Source organism: Mandrillus leucophaeus, unplaced genomic scaffold, assembly GCF_000951045.1.
Source record: "Mandrillus leucophaeus isolate KB7577 unplaced genomic scaffold, Mleu.le_1.0 Scaffold55, whole genome shotgun sequence".
Lineage (NCBI taxonomy): Eukaryota > Metazoa > Chordata > Mammalia > Primates > Cercopithecidae > Mandrillus > Mandrillus leucophaeus.
In genome coordinates this window covers 3,814,032-3,838,883 of record NW_012105919.1, presented here as the reverse complement: position 1 = coordinate 3,838,883, position 24,852 = coordinate 3,814,032, and the positions used below count along the sequence as shown (strand labels likewise).

Genomic DNA, 24,852 nt, shown 5'->3' with positions numbered 1-24,852 from the left:
TTTTTGAGACAGGGTCTGGCTCTGTCACCTGGGCTGGAGTGCAGTGGCTTGATCATAGCTCACTGCAGCCTCAAACTCCTGGGCTCAAGCAATCTTCCCACCTCAGCCTTTCAAGTAGCTGTGACTATAGGTGCGTGCCACTATGTCTGGCTATTATTTTTTATTTTTTATAGAGATGAGGTCTAACTATATTGCTTAGGCTCGTCTTGAATTCCTGGGCTCAATCAAGCAATCTTCCCACCAAAGCCTCCCAAAGTGCTGGGATTACAGGTATTAGATACCATGCCCAGCCCCATTTAGAGACAACACTTGAACAAATGAATGGAGCCCTTGGGAGGCTTGGTGCAGTGAGAGTTTCAGATGCTGCAGCTGTTCCAGGTAGAATGAAGCAGGCAGGTTTCTGGTCTTTCTCCACACATGGAGCTGAGCAGGTCCTTTGAAACTACAAGGTTGGTCCAAATGGGTCTAACTCAATGGTGGTAAAAGAGCATATGAGGAGGGCCACAAAATGCCACTGCATGCCAGCAGGTTTCAAGGAATCACTCGCTGTATTAGCTTTCTGTGGCTGCTGGAACGAACTATCACAACTTAGGGGCTTAGACCATATACATTTATCTTAGCAGCTCTAGAGGTCAAGGCTAAAGTCGAGGCGTTGACAGGGCTTCATTCTTTCTGGAGGCTCTAGGAGAGCATCTGTTCCCGGGCCTTTTCCAGTTTCTAGAAGTCAGCTGCATTCTTTGGCTCATGGCCCCTTCCTCCATTTTCAAAACCAGCAGTAGGGCATCTTTTAATCTCTCCGTGACTCTGATCTTCCTGTTCCCTCTCACGGGAAACCCTTGTGATGACATGGGGTCCACCTGGATAATCCAGGATAATCTCCCCATCTCAAGATTCACAACTATCACATCTGCAAAGACCCTTTTGCCACTGGAGGTAACATACGCACAAGCTCCAGGGATTGGAATGTGGACATTTTGGGGGAGGCCATTGTTTTGCCTGCCACACCCACATTTTTGCCCCATCAAGTCACCCAGAGCCTGATTTGGGTCTGAATCCAACTTTAGCCCTCCTCTGCAGAATGATTCCTCCCTGACTGGCTGTGGATGTCAGGCAAGTCAAGTTTTTGACTCTGTGAGGTTCCAATCGCTTTCTTCAGGTATTTACATGCAGCCCCAAGAAAGCGTAGACTCCCTATACACAGGCACGCCAACACAGACACAGACACACACACACCCCTGCAGACGTGCACACTTTCAGGATTTAGTAGTAGGAAGCAGTTATGATGCAGGGGTTGGTGTGCCAATTCTGGAGTGAGCTTGCCTGGCCCCATATCTGGACTTCGCCACTCCCTAGCTCTGTGACCCCAGGAAAGCTACTTAACCTTTCTGAGCTTCAATTTCTTTATCTGTAAATTAGGGAAAACAAAGCCCTTACCTCAGGATTGTTGCAAAGGTAAAATGAGATAGTTTTTTTTAGTTTGTAAAATGCCCGGAACATGGTAACGATTCAGTAATGGTTGCTGTTAATTATTTATTCTGGAAATTTGTGGGTTTTATACATCCCTGTACTCACATTTTTTCTGGGTATCCAGGATGCTATCATCTGCCTGTGAAATCTGTCTTTCTAAAGCGTTTAAAGGGGCTGCATTGATTAGAAATTTATAGGACTCAAGTGCCTATCTCCAAACACACACACACACACACACACACAGATGACACATGCACCCACACATATACACCCACAGGCATGCCTGTAGAGGCACATGTACATACGGCTATGAGCGTGCATGCACATACACACACACACGCACATGTATGATTAGAACCTACATGCAAGAATACACTTTTACATGGTCTGTACACACTGTGCTCTTGTAGAGAGATCAGATCCAATCAGCTGCCTTCTTCAAGTAAGGTCATAAGCCCAGTGGAGGACCGACCTCTGCTTATTTCTGATGCTCAACCTCCCACAAAAAGTGACCTCAGAAACTGACCTCAGAAACATTCAAGTAACTGCTTTTGAACTTTCCTGTACTGCTGCAACATCTTGATGAATGTTGAGGAAAAGGTTAATGGACGTACAATTGTGCCAGAAAGTAGGCTTCATGTGGTGTGCAGCAGAGCCTGGGAAAGATGCCCTGCACCCTGCTTTCCCCAGTGTGATGGGTCTATGTGCCAATCTCTGAATCAGCAGAGGAAACGGCTAAAAGCTGGGGTTCCACCAACTCATGGGATGGAGCCAGAGCAGCTGCCTTTAGAAGCAGTGGTTGACCACGATTTCACCATTCAGAAAAACGCAGCAAAGTGGGAGAATGGGTACGGTGTCATGTTGTCCTTCTCTATCTTTCTCTGATCTTTGCCTATTTCTCTGTCTCTCTCTGTCTCTCTCTGTCTCTCTCTGTCTCTCTCTCTCTCTCACACACACACACACCTCCCACACCACACCATCAATTCTAGAATCCCTGCTCACTCTTCACCTCACTCTAATTGCCAAGTAGGGGGATATTACTGTTGAGTTTATTAAAGTTGGCACTTTCTGAAGTCAAAATTGGACCATCTGCTGTGAATGGGGAAATGGCTGCTCTGATGGGGGCTGGCCTGAGGCTGTAATGCCAGGGTCTCTCAGGAATCTGTCCTTAAATGACTGAGCTGCTCCATCAGGAAGCCACATGCTGGCGTGCAGGGCGTGTGCATTTCAGACTCATTAATTCTCCCTGTTGTTTGTTACTGTCACCACCTGGGGAGCCCTAGAAGTCAGTCTCCTTGAGGGATTGGTGAATGGGATTCCTGCCTGGGCCTCGGCACTTTGGGGAAAGAGGTCACCTCGGTTCAGAGTTGGAGACGAGGGAGCCAAGAAAGACCACTGGAGGGCTCAGCTGGGCTAGTGCAGTCCAAGCTGGGCAAGGTGCTGTGTCATGACAAACCCAGGAACAGCAATAGTTGTGGTTGCTATTTCTGAGTGTTCACTGTGCCAGGTGCTGTGCTAAGTACTCTGTATGCATTGTTTTCCTTAAGCCATCAACAATCTGGGAGAGAAGCTCTATTATTCATTCCCATTTTACAGATGGGGAAACTAAGGCACACAGAGGGGAACTCACTTGCCCAAGTGTACACAGCTCAAGAGTGGAAGAACTAGATCTGGAAGTTAGGTCCAGCTGCCCAGATGCTAGAATGACATCTTTGTTTCATGTCAGTGCTTTGGTTGGGGTTCTTTCTGACCCCTCTCCCTGCTCTTTCCTGTCATGAAAAATAGAGTTGGGAAAACGTGGTGCTGAGGCCTGAAGGGGCCAAGGGTCACTGTGGTAAAGAGGAATGAACTGTTCAACTGAATGAAGAAACATATGAAACGATCAATTAAATGTTTGAGATACCCTGTAATTACTTCTCTGAATCCCTAAAATCGTCCATCAATTGCCTTTCCCACCTGTACTCCCCAAAACCAATAGGATAAAGTGGAAAGACAAATTCAAGTTCAAAGTCTGGTTTGGCCACATAAAGGCTGTGTGCCTCTGGGCAAGTGGCTTAACTTCCCTGAGCTTTGGTTTACTCAGCTGTAAAGCAGAGATGATTGTCTGTCTCTCAGCGAGGACATTATGAGGATTAAAGGAAATATATGATATTTGAAAGTTCCTAGCACAGGGCTTGGAGATAAATGTTTGTTCCTCTATGGAATAGCAGAATAGGAGCCCAATCCTGGAGCCAGCCAGCCTGGATTTATAATCCCAGTCCCACCACTTATTAACTGTGTGACTCTGAGCAATCTGCTAAACCTCTCTGTTCTTCAGTTTCCTCATCTGTGAAATGGGAATGATTGTAATATATTCTATTGCATAGGATTCCTGTGAAGATTACATAAATGAATCTACATAAAGCTCTGAGCACAGTGCTGGCACATGATGCCAATAAAAGCGGTTTCTTATGATTATTTTGCTAGAAGTGGAGTATGACTGCAAGAAAAATCGCAGTCCATTTCATCTCCCATTCCTTCTCCACCAACAAAACGGCTAGAGCAGTGGTTCTCAACAGGGGTGACTTTGCCCCTTGGGGGCATTGAGCAGTGTCTGGAGACATTTTTAGTTGTCGCAACTGGGTAGGGAGTTAAACCAGGCATCTTAGTGGGTAGAGACCAGAGATGCTGCTGAACAGTCTACAATGCAAAAAACAGCCCCCACACAAAGGATTATCTGTCCCCAAACATAAATAATGTTGAACTTGAGAAGCCCTGGGCTAGAGAGATTTGAAGACTACCCCGTCCAACTTCCCATTTTACAGATGAGGTCAGGGAGGCCATGAGAGAGGCTGTAAGGGTAAAGTGGTTTGATAAGCATCTTAGTTGGGTTTATGGTTCACTGAGTATACATTATTCATTCAACATGTATTTGTTCTCTCTTTTATGGCAGGCATCGAGCTAATTAAGGAACCCAGAAAACTCCAGAAAACTTCCATTTTGATCTTCTTTTTTTTTTTTTTTTTTTTTAGACAGTCTTGCTCTGTTGCCCAGGCTGGAGTGCAGTGGTATGATCTAGGTGGCTCACTGAGACCTCTGCCTCCCGGGCTCAAGCAATTCTGCTGCCTCAGCCTCCCAAGTAAAAAAATCTTTGCTTTTGTATGAAAAAAGAAAAATTCCCCAAATGTCTTGATTGGGTTGTTACTTTCCTAAATGTGTTGCACGTCTTTTCTTTCTTTTTTCTTTTTTCTTTTTTTTTTTTTTTTTGAGACAGAGTCTCGCTCTGTCACCCAGGCTGGAGTGCAGTCACGATCTCGGCTCACTGCTACCTCTGCCTCCTGAGTTAAATGATTCTCATGCCTCAGCCTCCCGGGTAGCTGGAATTACAGGCATGCGCCACCACACTCAGCTAATTTTTGTATTTTCAGTAGAGATGGGATTTCACCATGTTGGCCAGACTGGTCTCAAACTCCTGGCCTCAATTGATCCCCCCGCCTCAGCCTCCCAAAGTGCTGGGATTACAGGCATGAGCTACTATGCCCAACCGTATTTTCATCTTATACAAACAGATTCTATAACATGTTAGGGCTAGCTGGACATTGGAAAAAGCACTGGTCCAATCCCTGAGAAAACTGAGGTACTACTCAATAATTCCCAACACTGGGGGGTTCAGAGTCCCCCCAGACTTGATGAAATCTATGTTTCTTGAGAAAAAAATGTACATAGACACATACGTAAATATGTTGATATTATCAGAATGCCCCCAAGTCCCTGATCCCATCCATAGAAGGTTTAAGACTTTAGGTTTAAATGTGGGAGAGGAGTCCTCCTTTAGAAAGAGGAGAGTATGACCTGGCTTATGGTCGGCTTGTCAAGCCATAGGACAGATGTCTGCCTAATTAGACGTAGCAAGTTCCAGGCATCATTATTCACTTCTCCCTCTGTCCATATTTTGGAAAAAATATGTGCCAAAAACACAGGGGAAGGTGGAATCAAGATGGGAAGGTGATAGGGGTGCGACAGATCCTGTCAACAACAAGTCCCTCTGACTTCCTCCTCCATCACGGCGTCTGGATGCCAAGGTTAATGACAAATCCTAATTACTTTTTTGGGCCCATCTGTTTAAGGAAGCTGACCTCGAATGGAATCCACCCAGCTGCCAGTCCCTTCACAGGCAAAGTATATGAGCAAATGCCTTTGAGAGGCTCTGGACGGAGAGAAACAGAATAAGGATAAAGAGGGCCTTACCAATGTCAGGGAGAGAGGTGGAAATGCAAACCAATTTTGGAGGCAAATGTCTAATTCCAAACTTAATACATTCTAAAAGTCCTGTGAGTAACCTAGGTGTGGCTTTGCAACTCACAACGAGGCCCTTTTATGCTCAGGAGAAGTACTCAGCAGCCACGTGTGTCTAGCCTGGCACCTCTGACCACTGCTGATAGGATGAGGGGCGGGCATCTAGGGCGAGCTAGGTCAATCAGAGTTCCTCCCCTGGGAATTTGGGATTGAGACTAAGAAGAGCTATAAAAACTGGGAGGCTCTAGCTAGCATGGCTATATTTTCTAATATGAGAAGTAGGCCTTTCATGAGGCTAGGCTGTGTTCTTGTCCTCAGATCCCTGGAGATATGTATGAACCCTTATATTAAACTTCTCTTTCTGCATACTGAGATAAAGATAGCCACCAGTAATGCCTTCCTCCTCTGCATGCACATGACAGTTATCACATAAGGAGATAGGATCTATTTCCTGTCCTCAATAGAAAGTGATACCTGCCAGTTCCAGACCTCACTGTTAAGAGATCGGGCAACACCTATCTTTGTTCCCTTGGGATCCAACTGCCATGTAAAGGATCTCAGGCCAGACTAATGAATAAAGAAGGATGAAATGCAAAGAGAGGGGCTACCTGAAGAGTACCAAGGTACAGACAGGGGAGTAAAGCTTTATTGTACCTTCCAGCCTGGCCCAACCACCGGCTGAATGCAGCTGAGTGAGCAAACCCAGCCCATGTCCCCTGGAACAGAAAACCTGCCCAGCAGAGCTCTATCTGAATCCTTAACCCATAAAATCATAAAAAATAATACACTGTTTTGCTCTAAGCCACAAAGTTTTGGGTGGTTTGTTATATTGCAATAGATGACTGAAACAATCTAGCTGGAATTAGTTTCCTTTCTTATAAGCAAAGTGTCCTAACTAATATAGAAAGTCTGTAGCAGTCGGGCATGCAAAATAAACTCTGAAATCCCACTTGGCACTTATATAAGAAATGTGGGGGCAAAATGAGGTTGGTTAATGAGTTTCTCTTCTGGCCATCCTCTCTCCCTCCTGGGATGCTGAAGAGAACAGAGCTGGGTTGTGAGCTAAGTGGTGAGTGAAGATTTAGATTCCTCCTGGCAGAAGCACATGAGCTCCATGGAATGAAGCGGCTCTGGGTTGCTGTGCATGGCCTGGGGCTCCCTGGGGCAGCTAACTCTTGCAAAACTGCCCCAGGGAGGCAATGCTTCCTGGGAAGCCTGAGGGCATTTCTCTCCTGGAACTCTCAGAACCACAGCAGCATGCAGACTAGCCCTGGCAGCTTTGGAAGGTACGGACAGGTTAATAAGAGCTGGAAATAATCATTGGGCCAGCACAGAAAGGGTTTCAGCTTCCAGTTCTCAAAATGTCCCCTCCAAACCTGAGTAATTAAAATTTCCATGCTCTGCAGAGCCTAGGAATTTGGGAACACATCTTCAGGAAAAAACATCTGAGACATTTAAGAGCATAGTTCTGAGAGTCAGCCAAAAAGGGATGTGTACCTTGCCTGCATATGACCTTGGGCAAATAACCTAAGTTGGCTGAGCTTCAGTTTCCTCACCTGCAAAATGGGGATAATAATAGCTTACTTGACAGGGTTGAGAGGAGCAGTTAATGAGTTAATTCAAATGAAGTTTTTAGACATGGGTTTGGCACATAGTAAGTGCTTAATAAATGACACCCATCATGATGATTATTTATCATGCTTATTAACAGTGATTTCGTAACTCTCCCAGACAGCTTTCACTCAGGTAATAAAAAAGAACATTCAGCATCATGGGGCTGATGTCCAGACCCAGTAAGGGACAGAGCTACATCGGAAATTTTAACATAGAAGGAGCTCATTTACTCTGAGAGGTACAGCCAACAATAGGGTGTGAGGCCCCTCACCAGACACCCCCAAAATACTGTAGAGTCTGCGCAGAAAGAATCCTGAGAAAGAGACTGAGTCATTTGATGGATGGGAAAACTGAGATTCCTAGAACTCACTAACTGAGATCCTCATGTTCTGCAGTGGGAGCCCCAGTTAGCACCCCCATTTTCAGTTTGGCTCCATGTCTGATGTTTCACTTGGCTTTCATCTGACTCCTCTCTGATCCCTTCCCAGGGAAGTGTGGGTGGAACAGTAATCAGGGCAGGTTTGAGCTTAGAAGACACAAATAGCATTGGGTTTGCCTCTGGCGATGCTACCAGCAAGGGCTGGCTGCAGGCAGGGCGCTGTGGAACAACCACAGCCAGAATCTTCCGGGACTGTCCTCCCCATTCTGGGAAGCCAGGCAGAAAACACACTGTCTCAGCAAAGGGACATTCTGTCACCAAAGACTTGGCCCAAGCTCCCCTGGAAGCCTCTCAAATCTCCTTCAGGGGAAGCCAGGGGCTGCTAGAGTTTCAGGACTTGCCAAACAGGAGTCTCAGGGCAGACTTCTAGAACAAAGGCTTCGGCTAGTGTCAACAATCAGCCTTCTCTTAAAAAAACAAACAAACCTCACAATTAAATAATTGCCACTATTTATTAAGCATGTACTTTGTACAAGGCACCATAAAAATCCTTTGCATGCTAATTAAATACTCACCCAGATGTATGTGATAATGTTATCCCCATTTTGCAGATGAGAAAACTGAGGCACAGGGAGGTAAAGTGGCTTATCTAAGGGCACACAGCGGGTAAGTGGCAGAACTGGAATTTGGATCGAGGTCTCTCTGACTTGGCAACCCCAGTTCTTAACCACAGTGCTCTGCCACCATGTCACCAGGTTGGTAGGGAGAATACAGCAGGACATTGAAGATAAAACAGGGACCCCATTTACCCTGTTCTATATCATTTAAGCTGGGGTCTGCTCAGTCCACAAAGACCTGCTTAACCTGACCCCCAGAGGCAGCCCAGTGGCCATGTTGATACAACAGGGCTTGGCATGCCTGGCTGCGGTTGATTGGACAAGGGATAGTATCTGACATAAGACAGTCAGAGTACTTTCCCTGGGAATTTGGACCCTGGATAAGACTATAAACCCCCAAGCCTCTTGGCCACAGGCAATGTAGAAAGAAGTTAGGAGACAGCCTCATCTTCCATGTTCATTCATTCACTCACAAATATTTTGCTGTGCACCTGTTATACACCAGGCTTTGGGAATACAGCAGTGAATAAAACCAGCAAAAATATCTATCCTTAGGAATCTTAATCTGGTGGGGAGAGACATACAATAGTTAAAGAAAATATGTGAAATATAAAATGTGATAGCTGGTGATAAGTGCCACGCAAGAAAAAGGTTGAGCAGAGTTCTTGTTTTCACTGTTTACCTTTAACATACATACATTTCCTTCCCTCATGACTGAGGCTCATCATTGTATGAAGACACACACATATGCACACACACACATGCACACACATACATGCACATGTGCACACACACATGCACATACACGCACACACGCGTGCATACATGCATACACACACGCACACACACTGCCAGCCTGGAGAACTTTCCACTCCTGAAATATCTTTTAAAAAGCAAAGCAAAATAAAAACCTAACCCCATCAGCAAGCCTCTCAGACCCATCTGCTTGGTGACCACCTGAGGAGGCTGACAGAGGGTCAAGTGTGAAGCTGACACATCCTGTGACACATCCTGAGGTTTGTTTGTCACTTGTCAACAACACCTCTGATTTCCCCAGCCTGCCCTAAGTGCAATTATCTGGATCAAATCAAAGGCACCCACTTCCTGCATCCCCAGAGCATCATTTTCCATCCAAGAACCTCGTTAACCCCTGGCTGAGGGTCTGGATAGGGAGATCAGTGGGCACCTCAGTGCCCAAATCTGTTGTAAGCAGTTGGCAATGGCTGCCCCTGGCAGGAGGGCTTGGGGAGGGGCACAGGGTGGCGGTGGTGTCCCAGCATCCTGCCTTCCCATTTCCTGTTTGATATTTGGATCTAGGAAGACTACTCCAATGGCCTCTCTGTATCCTGGCAGCCAAAGTCTCCATTTATACCAAAAGCTCCCCAAACACATACCCTCACTCCCTTCTCTAAGTTATTCTCCCTCCCTGATGATGCCCCACACGTTCCCCAGTCCCCCAGCTCCAGCCCACACCCATGGCACTCCTTGCTCTCTGGTATTGTCCCTGCTCATTGATTTTGTCATTCTCTTCCACTCTTCACACATCCTTCTTATAAGCCTTGCTTCTCTCCCAAACATGTTTTCATTATCCCCTCCCTCTGAGCCCCACTTTCCCCTCCTTCCTACCATTTATCAAACACATAGTGTCACCAGAGCCTGGGTCAGGAACTGTGCATGCATCATCTCAATGCTTACAAGAGTCTTATAGGATAATTACTATTATTTCCCCCATTCTGCCAGTGAGCAAACTGGGGCTCAGAGAGGTTAAGCAACTTGCCCAAGATCCACAGTAGGCAAGTAGGGAGCTGGCATGGGACCCCGGGTTCTGGAGACCGGACCCATCAGGTTAACCTCTGCTTCCTCACTCACATGCTGTCTGACCCTTATAGGACTGATTTCTCCAATTGTCTTATATAACTAATTTCAAACATGCTCTCTCTTTTACACACTCTTTTTTACCTACTCTCTGTCCTCCTAACCTTGCCCTCAGCTGTACCTTCTGACACCTACATGGCTCTCATTTCTAGAACACATCCCTATGCAGCTGTGATTAGCTGAGACACCTCATGCTCACACCCACCCCACTTCTTGAAGCCTCCAATGACATCTCCCCTTTCCCTATCACAATACCCCTCCCCCTGCCCCTTCTTCAATGCACCCTCAGGGAAGAAACTCCTCACTCGCAGCCCACTCTCTCCTCTAGTCCCTTTTCTCTTTTCCCAACTCTCCTACCTCATGCAACAAAGATCCCACGTCTGCCAGTGGGGAAGTCAGAGGGGGTGCAGGGAGGTGGCCCCATAAGTCACAAATGGCAAAGCCCAGAGGCAGCCCAGCACACCCTCCTGCCTTAGCGGCTCTGGTGTGAATGGGAAGTGTAAGCCTCACCCGATTCGCTCCTGCTCCATCTCTTCCATTTTCTCAGCTCGAGCAATCACCCTGTTGATGATTTCTTTCTCCTCATCGGTCAGCTCTTCCTGCTTCCTCTGCCTGTCAGGCTGACCACTGGGGTGGACGGACCAGCCTGCCTGGAGCCTGAAAAGAAATTTGGGAAGGTGTGAGGGTGGAGGAAAAATAGTAGTTCAAATTCCTGCTAGGAAACTCACTGCCTGGGAAACTGTGGGCACAAGGATTATAGCTCTCAGAGCCTCAGTCTGCTCCTCTGTGCAATGGGACACACATACTTCCCTCTCAGGCTTCTGATGAGTTTATTTTGCTTATGTGCTTAGTACACAGTAGACACTCCATGACATTGTCAAGCAAGCTCATGGAAACCTGGAGAGTAAAGATATTTCAGAAAAGATTCTAGAACAGTAGACTTCTGTCAGCCTGACAGGCAGAGTCTGAAGCCCTGGGTCCCAGGTTGACCACAGCATCTGCCTGGCAAAGAGATGGCTTTCGGGGGCCACAGAGTGTTTTAAAATAAGTTTAAACTGGTTGCCAACTACGTTGTAAAAATCTCTTGAATTCACATAAATGTCTAGATTTCCAGCCTCAAAGGCTCTTGTAACATTTTGGGTTCTATCTTGTGTTCTTTTTGCCTTTTCTTATCTTTTTAAGCGAACACTGACATAACATCTATTGGTGCCCACATTACCTAATTATCTCTCACACATGCCCACTGTGTGCCCGCATCAGCTTATTCTCTCTCATGCAAGTCCCCCGTGTGTCTGCATTACCTCATTTAATCCTCACATCACCCCTACAAGGCAGGGGCTGTTCGTGTCCTTATTTCCTGGTGAGGAGGCTGAGGCAAGAGGAAATTAGAGCACTTGCCCAAGGTTGCGTGGCTGACAAGTGGCAGCAGCAGGATTCAGACCCGAGCATCCTGCATATTTACCCTCCACGAGATGGAAAGAATGGGACCTGTGCCCGGCAGTGGTTCAGAGAATCCGAGGCTGCTGGGAGCAGAGTTAAGGCTGTGGTCTATGACAAATTAGTATCCTCTCCACTAACACCATGGTCCACGCCCCAAGGTTCTGAGGTGTATCACCGGAGTGGAAGGCAGGATTGAACACTGCTAGAAATTCTTGTCCCTATGAGGAAAAAAAATCAGGAACTCTGAATCCTCAGGAGCCAGCCCTGCATTAGCCGCCAGCCTTGGTCCCTTCTGCTAGCCTAACCACAGCAGCAGGCATGAAATTGCCTTTTGACATTGGAGGCTGGAAATTAAAAGCCCATCTTCCTCCCTCCTCCCCCTCTTCTGCCATCCCCCTACCTTAGCTAGCTTGCTCTGAAGAGCAGAGAAGGAAGAGTTTGAAGGAAAAGGGAAGCAGATGTCTTGGGGCAAGTCTTGTTTCCAGAAAGGGAAGGAGGACGTGGCCTGGGGAAATTCTGCTGAAACACACCTTGCCTTCCCACGTGTGGCCTTGGATGGGACACCTCTGGGATGAGCACATGCTAACACTGCTCAAAACCCCTTGCTCAGAACTCTCCAGTGGTGTCTCATTGACTTAGAATAAAACCCAGAAGTAGGCAGAAGTGATGGCTGCACAACATTGCGAAGATACTGAATGCCACTGAATTGTATGCTTTACAGTGATTACTTTTATGGTATGTGAATTTTACCTAAATAAAATAAAATCCAGACTTCTTGCTTATTCTGCAAAGTCCTACCTGGTCTGTCCTTTACCTATCCCTCTGTCCTCATTGCCCCTTGCTCCCCCTGGTCACTAGGCTCCAGCCGCACTGGCCTCTCTGCTCAATCTTAAACACCCAAGTCTTCTTTTTGTCTCAGGTCCTTTGTACTTGCTGTTCCCCCTGCCAGGACACTTATCTCCCTGGATCTTCCCTCTCATCATCCTGGTCTCAGAGAGGCTGTCTTTGATCTCTCATTGCCCTGGTTCACTTTCTCCATTGCACCCGTCTCTGGCTGAAGTTATCTTTCAAATTTTTTCTTGTTATATATTTATTACCCCTTTATCTCCCACCAGAACATAGATTACAGGATGGCATGGAGCTTGTCTGGCCCTGGTTCTCTATTGTGTCCATGGCATTTAGATCATTCTCCGACAGCAAGTACATAAAAAGAGGTTTTGAATAAGACCTGGTCCCTGGAGGCCAAAGGAGATGTTAAATGCCTAATTATACAGGTGACATGCAGGGAGACTGAAGCAATGGAGGTTACTCATCCTAGAAATTGGGCAGAACTTCTTGAGGAAGTGAGGAGAATTCATTGTGATCCTGGTGAAGATGAAGCTTCGGGGCCCCCTGTTTGCACAGGCACCTCCTGAGGCCCTAGGATGGGCCCTAGCAATGGTCATGTGATTAGGAAAGTTTGCAGAAGCAAGGTGGTTTTCTCTTTTTGATCTTGAAGAGGGCCCCTTAAGTACATAAGCTTTGGGCCCCACAAAGCTATGGCTGACTTCTGCTGAGACCTCAAAGATAAGCTGAAGGGGTGATGGAAGGTAGGGGAGAGATGGAGTCTGGCAAAGGGCACCAAACTTTCTTTGCAAAAGCTGGAGTAGAGCAAGCAGGCAGCATGCTGGAGGGAAAGAAGACCAGTATGATGACCAGCCTCTAGGAGGATCCCCAGAGGTCCCTGCCTCCTGTTATTCATACTCTCCTGTGTGTGGTCCCCTCCCATGCTGAATCAAGGCTGATCCAGTGTGACCAACTAAATACAGTGGAAGTGATGCTGTGTGGCTTCCAAACCATAAAAGACACTGAAGCATCCACCATGGCCAGCCACCTTGTTGTGAGGACACTTAAATAGCTCCGTGGAGAGGCCCACTTGGAGGGGAACTGAGGCCCCCAGCCAACAGCTAGTACCAAACTGCCAGCTATGTGAGTGGCTCCTCGATCCCCTATGAAGCCTTCAGATAACTGCTGCCCCAGGTGACATGTCTGCAGCTGTATGAATGACCTTGTGCCAGGGCTGCCCAGCCAAGCCACCCTCCAATTCCTACTCACAGAAACTGTGAGGGATAATCAATGGTTTCTGTAATTTTAAGCCACTTTTTTGAGATGATTTGTTATCAGATAACTAGGAAACCCAGCCCAGCAGGAGGATAGAGATAGACTGGTAGCACCCACCCCACAGTGTCTGGATTCATGTTCTATTGCTGCATGACACATTCTTACAAATGTAGGGGCTTAAACTAACACACATTTATTTTCTCACAGTTTCTGGGGGTCAGGAGTCTGGGCTTGGCTTAACCGGGTCTTCTGCTCAGGATTTCACAAGGATGCAATCATGGTATGGGCTGGGCTGTGTTCTCATCTGGAGGCTTGAGAGGGGAAGAATTAGCTTCTAAGCAAAAATTCATTGGCAGAATTAATTTGCTCGCAGCTGTATGACCCAGGGCCATGGCCTTTTGTTGGCTGTTGAGAAAGTCCCTACCCCAGGTCCTAGAGGCTGCCTACATTTCCTAATCATGTGGACCTCTCTGATCCCATTGTGTGGGCCACTTCCTTCATCAAGTCCACAAGGAGAATCTCTAGCTCCTGTCACCCGAGACAGTCTTATATAACATAATGTGATCCCAAGAGTGACAGCTCATCCCCTTTGCTGTATTCTATAGGCTAGAAGCAAGGCTCAGGTCCTGCCCACACTCGGGGTCAGGGCATTACACAAAGGCGTGAACACCAAGAGGTGGGGATCACTTTGAAGTCTGCCTGCTGTGGCATTCCTGGCAGATATCCTTTCATCCTTGCTTGAATGCCTCCTATGATGGAGGCCTCACTCTCTTTATGCAGAGTCTGTGCCGTGCTATTGGGAAGATCTTCCATTTGGTGTGCCAATGCCCCTCAGCCTGCTGTTTCTTCCCGTTACTTTTAAAGGATACAGTGGACTCCTGTATAATGAAGATCACCTACCCTTCCCAAAGAGCCCCAGTCATAATGGAATTCAGCCACTCCCAAGTCTCATCAGTTTTCCATGGAAATGGACATTTCACCTGCCCCTATTCTCCCTTATTTGCCGCCGCATCTCTTCCTGGATTTCTCTGTTGATCCTCCTTTATTTTCTGCCATTACAAAGCAGCTCAGTGACCAAAACTGAACACATGTGAGATTCTAGGCCTAGTCCCCAGTGAAGACCCTCCAAGGACACATTCCTGCAGCTCACAATCTGGTCAGGAGCCAGCCTGACCTGAAGTCAATGGCTCACACCCCACCACCACACCATTGCCAGTGTTATTGTGCACAGGAAATGCAAGCATCTGAACACACATGGCTCCAGAGACATAAGCAGGGCTGGGGGTCCCCGAGAGGCCCTGCCTAGGATAATTGCCTCCATCTGCAGACTGCAGATGAGCAGCCCTGCGGGAGGCTGCTGGCACCTTTCCAAACCCTTCCCCCATCCTCTGCTCCAGAACACGTAGTTGACAAACAGCTCATCGTGTTTGAAAATGTCGCCGATTGGTCTCAGTGGGAATCTGCAAGCCTCCTGTGGATTTTCATGTTTTAATTCCAGAAGCAAACAGACAGAAACAAGATCAGTTTTTCAGACCAAAGCTTTTGCTCTCAGGGGACAGAATGGGCTTGTCTAGGTCTTCCTGAGTCGAGGAGCGATGTGAGCACAAGGTCGTCAAGAATCGGGTCCTTGGGATAAGACCCTTGCCAAGGGCTTCTGGACACAGGATGGCAGCTCTGTGTCCTTAAGACCAGAGCCAGAGTCCAGCGTTGGGATCTTGTTAAAGACCGAAGCCAGAGACCAAAGTATTGTTCCCCTTGGACAAGTTAGAGAATTGTATCCAATCCAGAAAATACCCAGCGGGCCTACTATGTGCTAATTTGACCCCTTGTTGACTTGGCAGAGTTAATGAGTGGAATCCTGGGTCTGACACTTGTTGGCAGTATGTGCTGGGCCTCTGCTCTGCTCTGAACCTCAGTTTCCTGGTCTGTTAATTGAGAATGTTAATAGGGCATGCATCACAGGGTCCTTGGGAAGATTAAATATGAAAGTGCATGCCAAGTGCCCAGGAAACAGCAGCCCTTGCTATTGTGACCATCCTCTTAATCTACCAGGATGCCCTAACTTTTTAGTGAGGGATGAATTGCACCGGGAACTTTGCAAGCAAACTGAGATGTGCTCCACAGTTTCGTGGGACTGCCTCTCCAGGTGAGTGCTGGCATTTTTCACAGTAACTCATTAGCTAGCTGCTGGCAGAGTAGCCCTTCAACCTAAGCAGACCTGGTGGCTGCCTACAATGACAGCCCTGGCTGCTATGAAGATACAGTAACCTAAGAGAGGGGATGCAGGAGTAGGCTTTGAGGTCATAGAGCTCCGATTTCTTTTCTGGCACTGCCCTGCCTGGATGTGCAACCTTAGGAACAAGTTACATAGCATCTCTGAGTCTTAGTTTCCTCACCTGTTAAAGGGAATACGTACTAGTGAGCTCATTAAGCTCATATGAGGGTCAACTAGACCGTGCATAAAAAGTGTTTAGCGTAGATCCTAGGACTTGGTAAATGCTCCAAAAAGGTGAACTTGTGTTTTCTTTTTCTTCTTATTAAATATTTTTGGTATGAAACTGTGTCTCAAATCCTTGCCACAGTGGCAATTCAGTGAAAAATTACCTAATAGCACTGCACATATAGTGGGCACTGAATCTGAATGAAAGAAAGAATGAATAAATAGAATGTTTTGATAGGGAGGAGTAGGGAAGACAGATGGGAAGACAATGACCCAGGGTGGGAAGAAACCAATGGAATGAAACAAAACGTGCAGCCTGGATCACTGACTGGCATTTGAAATCAGGAAGCTCTTTGACATCTTAAAGCCATGGTAGTAGGAGTGTCCAAATCAATTCCTTGCCCATCTGCACAAACATGAGCCTAGCTGATTTAGCTATTCAGGAGAGAGAGACAGAGAGACAGACAGACAGAGAGAGAGAGAGAGAGAGAGAGAGAGAGAGAGAGAGAGATAGGAGAGAGACCAACTAACCTAGCTGACTTTAAGTGGCAGGAATGAATGCTGGAGAAAATGAACTTTCAGAAACACCCTTCCTGCAGCTCCCAGATTTCCTTTCTCGATCGGATACACTAACCCCAGACCAGAATCTACTGAGATATTAGGATGCAATGGAAAACAAAGCAAAACAAAACAAAACAAATCAAACTCGAGCTTTAGATTCAGAACAATCTGCATTCAAACCCTGGCACTGTGTGACTTAGGGGAAAGTATTTTATCCCTCTGGACTCTAATCTCCATCTGTCAAATGGAGTTAATAATAATATTTATGTCATAGGGTTTACATTTACTGTCTTGTTGAATTTTTGCAATACCTTTGAGGTAAACATTATTCTCCTCTCGAGTATACCAAGGTTCAGAGAGGTTAATCACTTGCCTAAGGCCGCACAGCTTGAAGTAGCAAAGCCAACTCCAGGGGGGATGTCCTATGCTCTGAGCCACCATGCTATCCTGCCTTTCTAAAAGGCAGCCAGATGGTTCAATCTCACGTTCTGTCTCCCAGGCCATAGTCAACTCTTCCAGACCCCCTGCCCCCCTCATCTTAATTATTCGTGGCTCTTCAGTTTAGAGGAAGCTTGAATCTCAGGGACTTTTGACTGTTGGTTCCAAATATCTTTTTTGTATATTTTTTCCAATGAGGTGTTTTTCGTTTTGTTTTGTTTTGTTTCGTTTTTAAGAGACAAGGTCTTGTTATGTTGTCCATGCTGGATTTGAGCTCCTGAGCTTAAGCAATCCTCCCACCTCAGCCTTCCAAGTAGCTGGGACTAGAGGTGTGCATCACCACATGAAGCTTAATAGGGCTTCATTCTGAGCATCACAGTAGATTGGTCTAATTAGGGGAATGTAAAGTATAGAGACACCAAGAGCCCATCACTGGCTTAAAATGCTGATGGTATGTGTGATGTGAATGGGGATGGAAACAAGCACGTTCCCCCAGATGATGAAGAACTTGGGGGCTCTCTAGGGCCTGTCTACCACTAGCTAATCTGCAAAGAACAATGTGCCACGTCCTGGCTGCAGGAAGAAATGCTCAGAGCTGCCTTTGAGGTGGAAGCAGTGAATTGGTTGTATGCCCCTACCCAAAATACACCTATTATTTTAGAAGGCACTTTACTGCCCACTCTAGAACCTAAACACCTTTACTGGGAAAAGATAACATAAACCCTATCTAGGTACTGGTCTGAACCTATAAAAGCCTCTGAGCAGTGCAGAGGGGTGGCCTGTGATAGAGTTCATCACTTCTCAAACTTTAGCATGCCTAAGATTCACTTGGTGAGCTAGCCAGAATGCAGATTTCTGGGCCCTTTGCAGAAATTTAGGTTCAGAAGGTCTGGGGTGGGACTTGAGAATTTGCATTTGCAGGAGAGGAAGGAATAAAGTCGGGATGGTTAATGGGTACAAAAATACTCGTAGATAGAAGGAATAAGATCTAATATTTGGTAGCACAATGAATAGGATGACTATAATTAACAATATTTTATTGTATATTCAAAATAACTAGAAGATTAGAATTAAAATGTTCTCAACACAAATAAATGATAAATGTTTGAGGTGATACGTATTTCAATTACCCTGATTTGATTATTCCACATTGTACATAGTACCAAAATATCACATGTACCCCCAAAATATGTAAACTATTTTATGTCAATAAAAAAATTTTAAAATTTAGAAAGAAAAAAAGAGACAAACATTGGGGAAAAAAATTAATATGTAGTATTTTAGTAAAAGCATGAAATATGGTTTATTGTAAGGATGGCCCCAATATTTCACTCTTCTCTGTATACATGCCCTATGCCATGTGAATTTGAAATTGATCACCGAAAAGTCAGGGTCTATTTTCTCTTCTTTCTTTTTGAGATTGTGTCTCACTTGGTTGCCCAGGATGGAGTGCAGTGGCACAATCTCGGCTCACTGCAACCTCCACCTCCTGAGTTCAAGTAATTCTCCCGCATCAGCCTCCTGAGTAGCTGGGACTACAGGCGTGCACCACCATGCCCAGGTAGTTTTTTGTGTTTTTAATAGAGACAGAATTTCACTACGTTGGCCAGGCTGGTCTCGAATTCCTGACCTCAAGCGATCTGCCCACCTCGGCCTCCCAAAGTGCTAGGATTCCGGGCATGAGCCACCACGCCTGGCTCTAGCATCTGTTTTGCTACTCCTTAAATCTAGCCCAGACTTAGGACTTGCTGTGGGCAATAAAATGCAGGGGAGTGATGTTGCACTAGTCCAGAGGCAATGCCTCCAAAGGCCTTGTGTGTTTCTGTTTACTCTTATACCCTGCCATCACCATGGGAAAACCCAGGATATCCTGTTGGAAGGTGACGCATGTGATATCATGTTGGAAGAAATGTATCATTCCAGACATGGTCATCTTAGATCAGCCAACCCTTTGATGCATAAATGAGCCTAGCCAAAGTCCATAGAGTCAGTTACCAAGCCCAGATGCCTGAGAACAACTAACTGTTCTAAGCCACTGAGTTTTAAGATGGTTTGTTACACAGCAAAAGCTAACTGATACATTTTTCACCATGGCAAAAAAAAAGAAAAAGAAAAAAAAGAGTGAAACTTGTTAGACTTTCTACACTTATTTTACAGTTTACCATTATGTTAAATTCCAGTTGTATAATGTTTACCATACTATTTTTAATGCTTTCAGCCACTAAAGGTCTTTATCCAGCTCCACTCTTATCTGTCTCAAATATTTGGCTTCTGAATAAAGTATTATTCAAAGAAAGACTTTCACTGCTAAGAAAAAGTCTAAAGACCACTGTAGGTAACCTGCTCATTTTCCCAGATGCCTGAGACTCACAAGGAGAAAGGGAATTGCCAAGAATCATGAGTAGAGAGAGGATGGTCCAGGACTTGAGAAACCAGCCTTCTCGATGTGCTTCATCTGCTACCAGAAGGCACCTGCTCAGGTGCACCACGAGAGGGTCAGAATGAAGCCACCCACCAAGGCCAGCATCAGTGGACCCCAACACAAAAGGAAATTAGCCCCAACTCCAGATGGAAGCCCCTCATAGATGTTTCCCCTTGAAATACTGCAAAGGGCAGCCTCCCATATCTTTCCTGCCTCCCACCTTGATTCTTCATTGCATGCACACAATAGTCACATAATAAATACTCGCCAGATGTCCCTATTAATAAATTATAACTCCCTAAAGGAGTGGGATGATAGAAAAGCTGTCAGGGCATGAAAGCTCTGAAGCATTCAACAGCAGAGGTGTGCAGAAAATTAATCCTTTTTCTTTTCTTTCTTCTTCTCTCCCTGCCTTCGCCTTGGATGCCAACATGGGCAGGTGTCTGCAGGAAGTCTCTTTAGAGCACAGTGAATGGGATTTTAATGAATCCTGAAGGAAAGGAGGGGCAGCTACACCACAGAATGTTTTGCCCATGACTAGCTGGTATAAAGGCCCCTTTGGATGAAATTTACCCCATCCAGACTAATGAGGGGTGCAGAAGGGATGCTGTGGGTCCCCCACGTCCTCAGAATGCCAAGGGGACCTGGGGCTCCTGTTAACCTTTTTAGCCAGACTGAATTCCATTCTGTTCTTATAAAATCCCACGTTGTCTCTCACAGTTGGGCTTGGCAGATGCTGTGTCCCCTACCGGGAGCTCCTCTGTCTCCTCCACCTAGTGCTCCTCCCTCTCCTGGTCTCAGCTTACACATCACTTCTTCCAGGAAGCTCTCCATCATCACCCTCGGGTCTGAGCTAGGGGACTGTCTTTGTGCTCCACAGTCCACTGTGATTCTATGATTATAGCTCCGCACATACCGGAGTGTATTTGTTGGTGACTGGCCCTTTATTTGTTTGTAGACTCCACTAGACATACCTTTATACTTGGCTAACTGCGTCCCTGGTGCTTAGCATGGTGCTTGGTATTTAGTAGGTACTCGGTGTAAGTGTTTATTAATAGAGGAAGGGAGGAAGGAAGGGAGGGAGGGAGGAAGAAAGGGAGTGGGGGGAAGGAGAGAGGGAGGGAAGGGAGGAGGGAGGGAGGGGAGGATCTTGGGGTTGAAGGACAGAGGGGAAGAGGATGAACATGCTACCTTTCAACCTGCAGCATTCGTGAAACCTCTAAGAGCCTTGAGAGCCTCTGGAGTCATGAACTTCTCTCTTGTGATGTTTATATTTGTAATCTGACAATGACCCAGCATCTCTCTCCAGCATGTCTGAATAATATACTCATGATTTCATAGAAAGCAGATCTTGCCTGTCCAGGGTCCTGTCAGCCAACAACAGAGCTTGTAGAGCATTCAAATAATCTTTACAAGGTAGCTTGTTGAAAGCTCTCATCTGACAGATGGAGAAACTGAGGCACAGGGCAGGGAGAAGAGTTTTCCTGGGTCTCCTGGCTACATATTAGCTGTGATAACTAAATCTTTAGAGCATTCTGGGTCTGATAATGTGGTTATTTGGGTCCAAAAAGGCTGAAAAAGTTGCACAAGAGTCTTCTATATAAACATAAGGGTAAGGCAAGGCTGTAATTCACACCTTCATCTAACTTTGCTTGGTTAAGCTTTACAGTTGATGAAGCTTCCTGCAAACATCTCATTTGATCCCACCACCAGCCAGTGAGGAGGGAGGGGCAGGGTTACTGTGCCTATTTTACAAACAAGATAACCAACACTCAAGGAGGTGAAGGGCTGTGTCCCAGGCCACAGGGACCGTGAGTCCCAGAGTCCCATGATTGCGGGGAGGGGAGGTAAAAATGACTTTCCATAGTTTCTGAATGTGTGCACGCAACTGAAGATGGGGCTGCTTTGCAGTCTGGCTGCTCATTTATTGGACCTGGCATCCTATCTGTCATGCGTATTTAGGAAATGAATCCAATTAAAAACACAAAAGTTGTGAGAAAAGATAGGGCCTCTGCGTCAAAGGTATTTTGCTGGGAAATCAGGATGACCTCTGATGAGGTGACAAAGACCAAATGTACAGCACATAACAATCCAGAGCCCTGCCCTGTTCATCATCATCTTTTATTCATGGTAGCAGGTATTAGAGTTAACATTTTCCTTATCGCAGAACAGTGGTCCCTAGCAAAATGCTGCAGAAACAAGGGCACTGAGTGGCCAATAAACTTGCTGAAATCCTACACATCACTAACAAGAATTGAGGGCTAAGAAATATCTTGTATCCTTTTATCAAGTTTGGTGTGAGTTTTTTTTTTTTTAATAAGTATTTTTTCCTAAGGTGGGTGTGGGTATTTTTTATATTTTAGCTTTTTAAAAAAATATTTAAAATTTGCTAGTTCCTTTTTTAACCATCTCTCTTCAGGGGCAAGCCACCTTGATCAGAGAAAGAGATAAAATACAGTGTAAAAAAAATAAATAAATAAGTTATAAAATACTCACTGTTCTTTATCACTGAAGGAAGGCAGAGAAAGGAGAGAAAGAAAAAAATGAATAAAGTTAGGTAAGAAATCGTCACAATATCAACACTGTCTGGATGCAACACTCACATAGTTTGAATTATGATGACCTACTTCCATTTTGTTTCAGCCATTATCTAAAACAAGGCTGCTTCAACATAGCGTTATGAAATCCACATCTTTGATTAAATTGACCAGCCAGTTTGGCTTATTAATTAACTAAGCTGATCATGTATGTATTTGAATAATGGTTTGGGGCACTAAAAAGAAATCACTGAATGATCTCATGGCCATCATCTTTCTTGGTTTCTGTTATTTCAAACACTGAGGGACAAGGACCACACTAGGTAGAGCAATGGGCCCTGAACAGTAGACCTTGTAGTTCCCCAGTTTGGGAAAGCAAGTTCTTCCCCTCTAGACTGGAGACCAGCATCTCCATTTATGAGGCATGCAACAAAAAGCAGGTCATATCGTCTCTTTGTGCCTCAGTTTCCACCTCCCATGTCTGGCACTCTCTGGTTTGCAGACTTGAATGCTAGACAGAAGTATCAACTGTCAAAGACCAGCATTTCTCCCCATGTATTCTTAACATGAAGAACTGAACCATTGCCCTAACCAAGCAAGGAGTAGACGCATTCATTTCTCTCAAATTCCCCTGTTGTTGGTTTCAAACGTGATCATTAAATTCAAGGACAGTGAGAGAGGAAGACATTTGAAAATAACAAAAGCAGGAAGCATGTCTGGCTAGCCAGCAGTTAATTACGACTGGATTTGTTAATTTACTGGAGAAAGACATTATAAGTGTCTGCATTACTTTACCACCACTGCAACAGACTAGATAGCATGTGTGATGACTGTAATTCACCCATTAGCATTTATTGGAAAATAATTTTAATATCTGAAGAAAAGGCAGCAGCAATCAAGCCAGCCAGATGCATTCAGAATGCCAACATGTTTCATGGGAGCCCAGGAACGCTTTAATGAAATGGCGTCCAGACTGTTTGGATAATTTTAATTTAATTGTAAGGCAAATTGTTTGGCTTCATATCGACTAAAGTAAACTCTGATGGATGAGATTTTAATTAACTGACATTTCTTAAATAAAATAAATATTTTACCCCATCCACCCTTCAGGCAACTGTTTATCTTACAGAGACACACTTTCTGGCTGAGGAAATATTCTCTGCAAAATAAGTTTGGCTCCAAGAAGACATCGTGAAAAGGGCTTTGGAAACTAGCAATTTCCTATGAAAAAGGAAACCAACAGAGTTCAATAGTGTCTTCAAAACAGTAAAACTTGTAGAACTGGAGGAGGTATTAGATAGAAGTAGTAAACAGACATGAGACATTTGCTTTGGAGTACATGGGTGGACTAAATATTCAGAAAGACCCTTTACCAATATAAAATTAGATCCTAGAAAAATTAAAGCAAACTTTAAAAAAATGCAGTTCTGGGATTTCTAGAAAGTAAGGAAATTCTCCAAATGAATAAACCAAATAGATTTAATTAAAATAAAAAACTTTTTCTCTTCAAAAGACTCTGTTATGGAAAAGGAAAGGTAAGTAACAGACTTGGAGAGAGTATTTGCAACATGTATATCCACAAGGGATTTTATCTCTAACATAAGGAAACTTGTAAAACTTAATAATAAGAAGATGAATTACCTGATTTTAAAAATGGACAAAAGATTTGAAAAGATACTTCAACAAAGATTTATACAAATGGAAAAAATTTATATTTGTATGTCTAACATCATTAATTATTAGGGAAATGCAAATTAAAACCACGATGAACCACTATACACACACCAAGAAGGTTAAAATTAGAAAGACTGATCATACCAAGTGCTGCTGAGGTGGTAGGGAAGCTGGAACTGTCATCCACTTCTGGTGGAAATTTTAAATAATACAATAAACTTGAAAAACAGTTTGACAGTTTCTTAAAAAGTTAAACCAGCATCTACCATACGACTGAAACACTCCACTTTTAGGTAATCACCCCAAAGAAATGAAAGTATGTGTCTATACAAAGTTTTATTTGTACTAGCCCAAACCCACTGTTCATCAATGGATGAATGAGTAAATGAACTGTGGCATATTCGCATAATGGAATAATATTCAGAAATTAAAAGAAACAAATATTGATATATAAAACAATATGATTGGATCTCAAAATAATTACACTGAGTGAAAGAAGACAGATAGCTCCCTTGCACAAAGGGTACACACTGGATGATTCCATTTATATGAAGTTCCAGAAAAAGCAAACAAATTTATTGCTAAATAGTGATGACTTAGGGATGGGTGGGGAGAGGGAGGGGTAAGAAGGAGGAACTATAAAGGGTAACAAGGAAGTTTTGGCGATGGATGTATATGTTCATTATCTTGATTACTGTGATGATTTCATGGGTATATACACGTTTTTATGGCTGATGGTGGCTCATGCCAGTAATTCCAGCATTTTGGGAGGCCAAGGCTAGAGGATCACTGGAGTCCAGGAGTTTGGAACCAGCCTGGGCAACAGGCTAGGCAAGACCTTGTCTCTATTAAAAAAAAAACTTAACCAGGTGCAGTAATGTGTACCCACAGTTCCAGGTTCTCAGGAAGTCAAGATGGGAGGATTGCTTGAACCTGGGCAGTCGAAGCTACAGTGAGCTGTGGTTGTGCTATTGCACTCTGGCCTATGCAACAGAGTGAGATACTGTCTCTAA

The 24,852-nt window shown here is 45.0% G+C and overlaps 1 protein-coding gene across 3 annotated transcripts in view; it reads right to left on the bottom strand.

Annotated features, from left to right (window-relative positions):
- The window catches only part of RPH3A (rabphilin 3A), a 348,495-nt gene that overhangs the window by 43,349 nt on the left and 280,294 nt on the right, over nt 1-24,852 (bottom strand). For 2 of the 3 annotated variants that reach the window (XM_011997906.1, XM_011997904.1), the window contains 2 exons: nt 22,125-22,136; nt 10,738-10,884 (listed from right to left, as the gene is read on the bottom strand). In XM_011997906.1, the coding sequence (XP_011853296.1) occupies nt 10,738-10,884; nt 22,125-22,136 (159 nt within the window). The remainder of the gene's footprint in view (nt 1-10,737; nt 10,885-22,124; nt 22,137-24,852) is intronic. The other variant, XM_011997907.1, reaches the window with a different exon arrangement.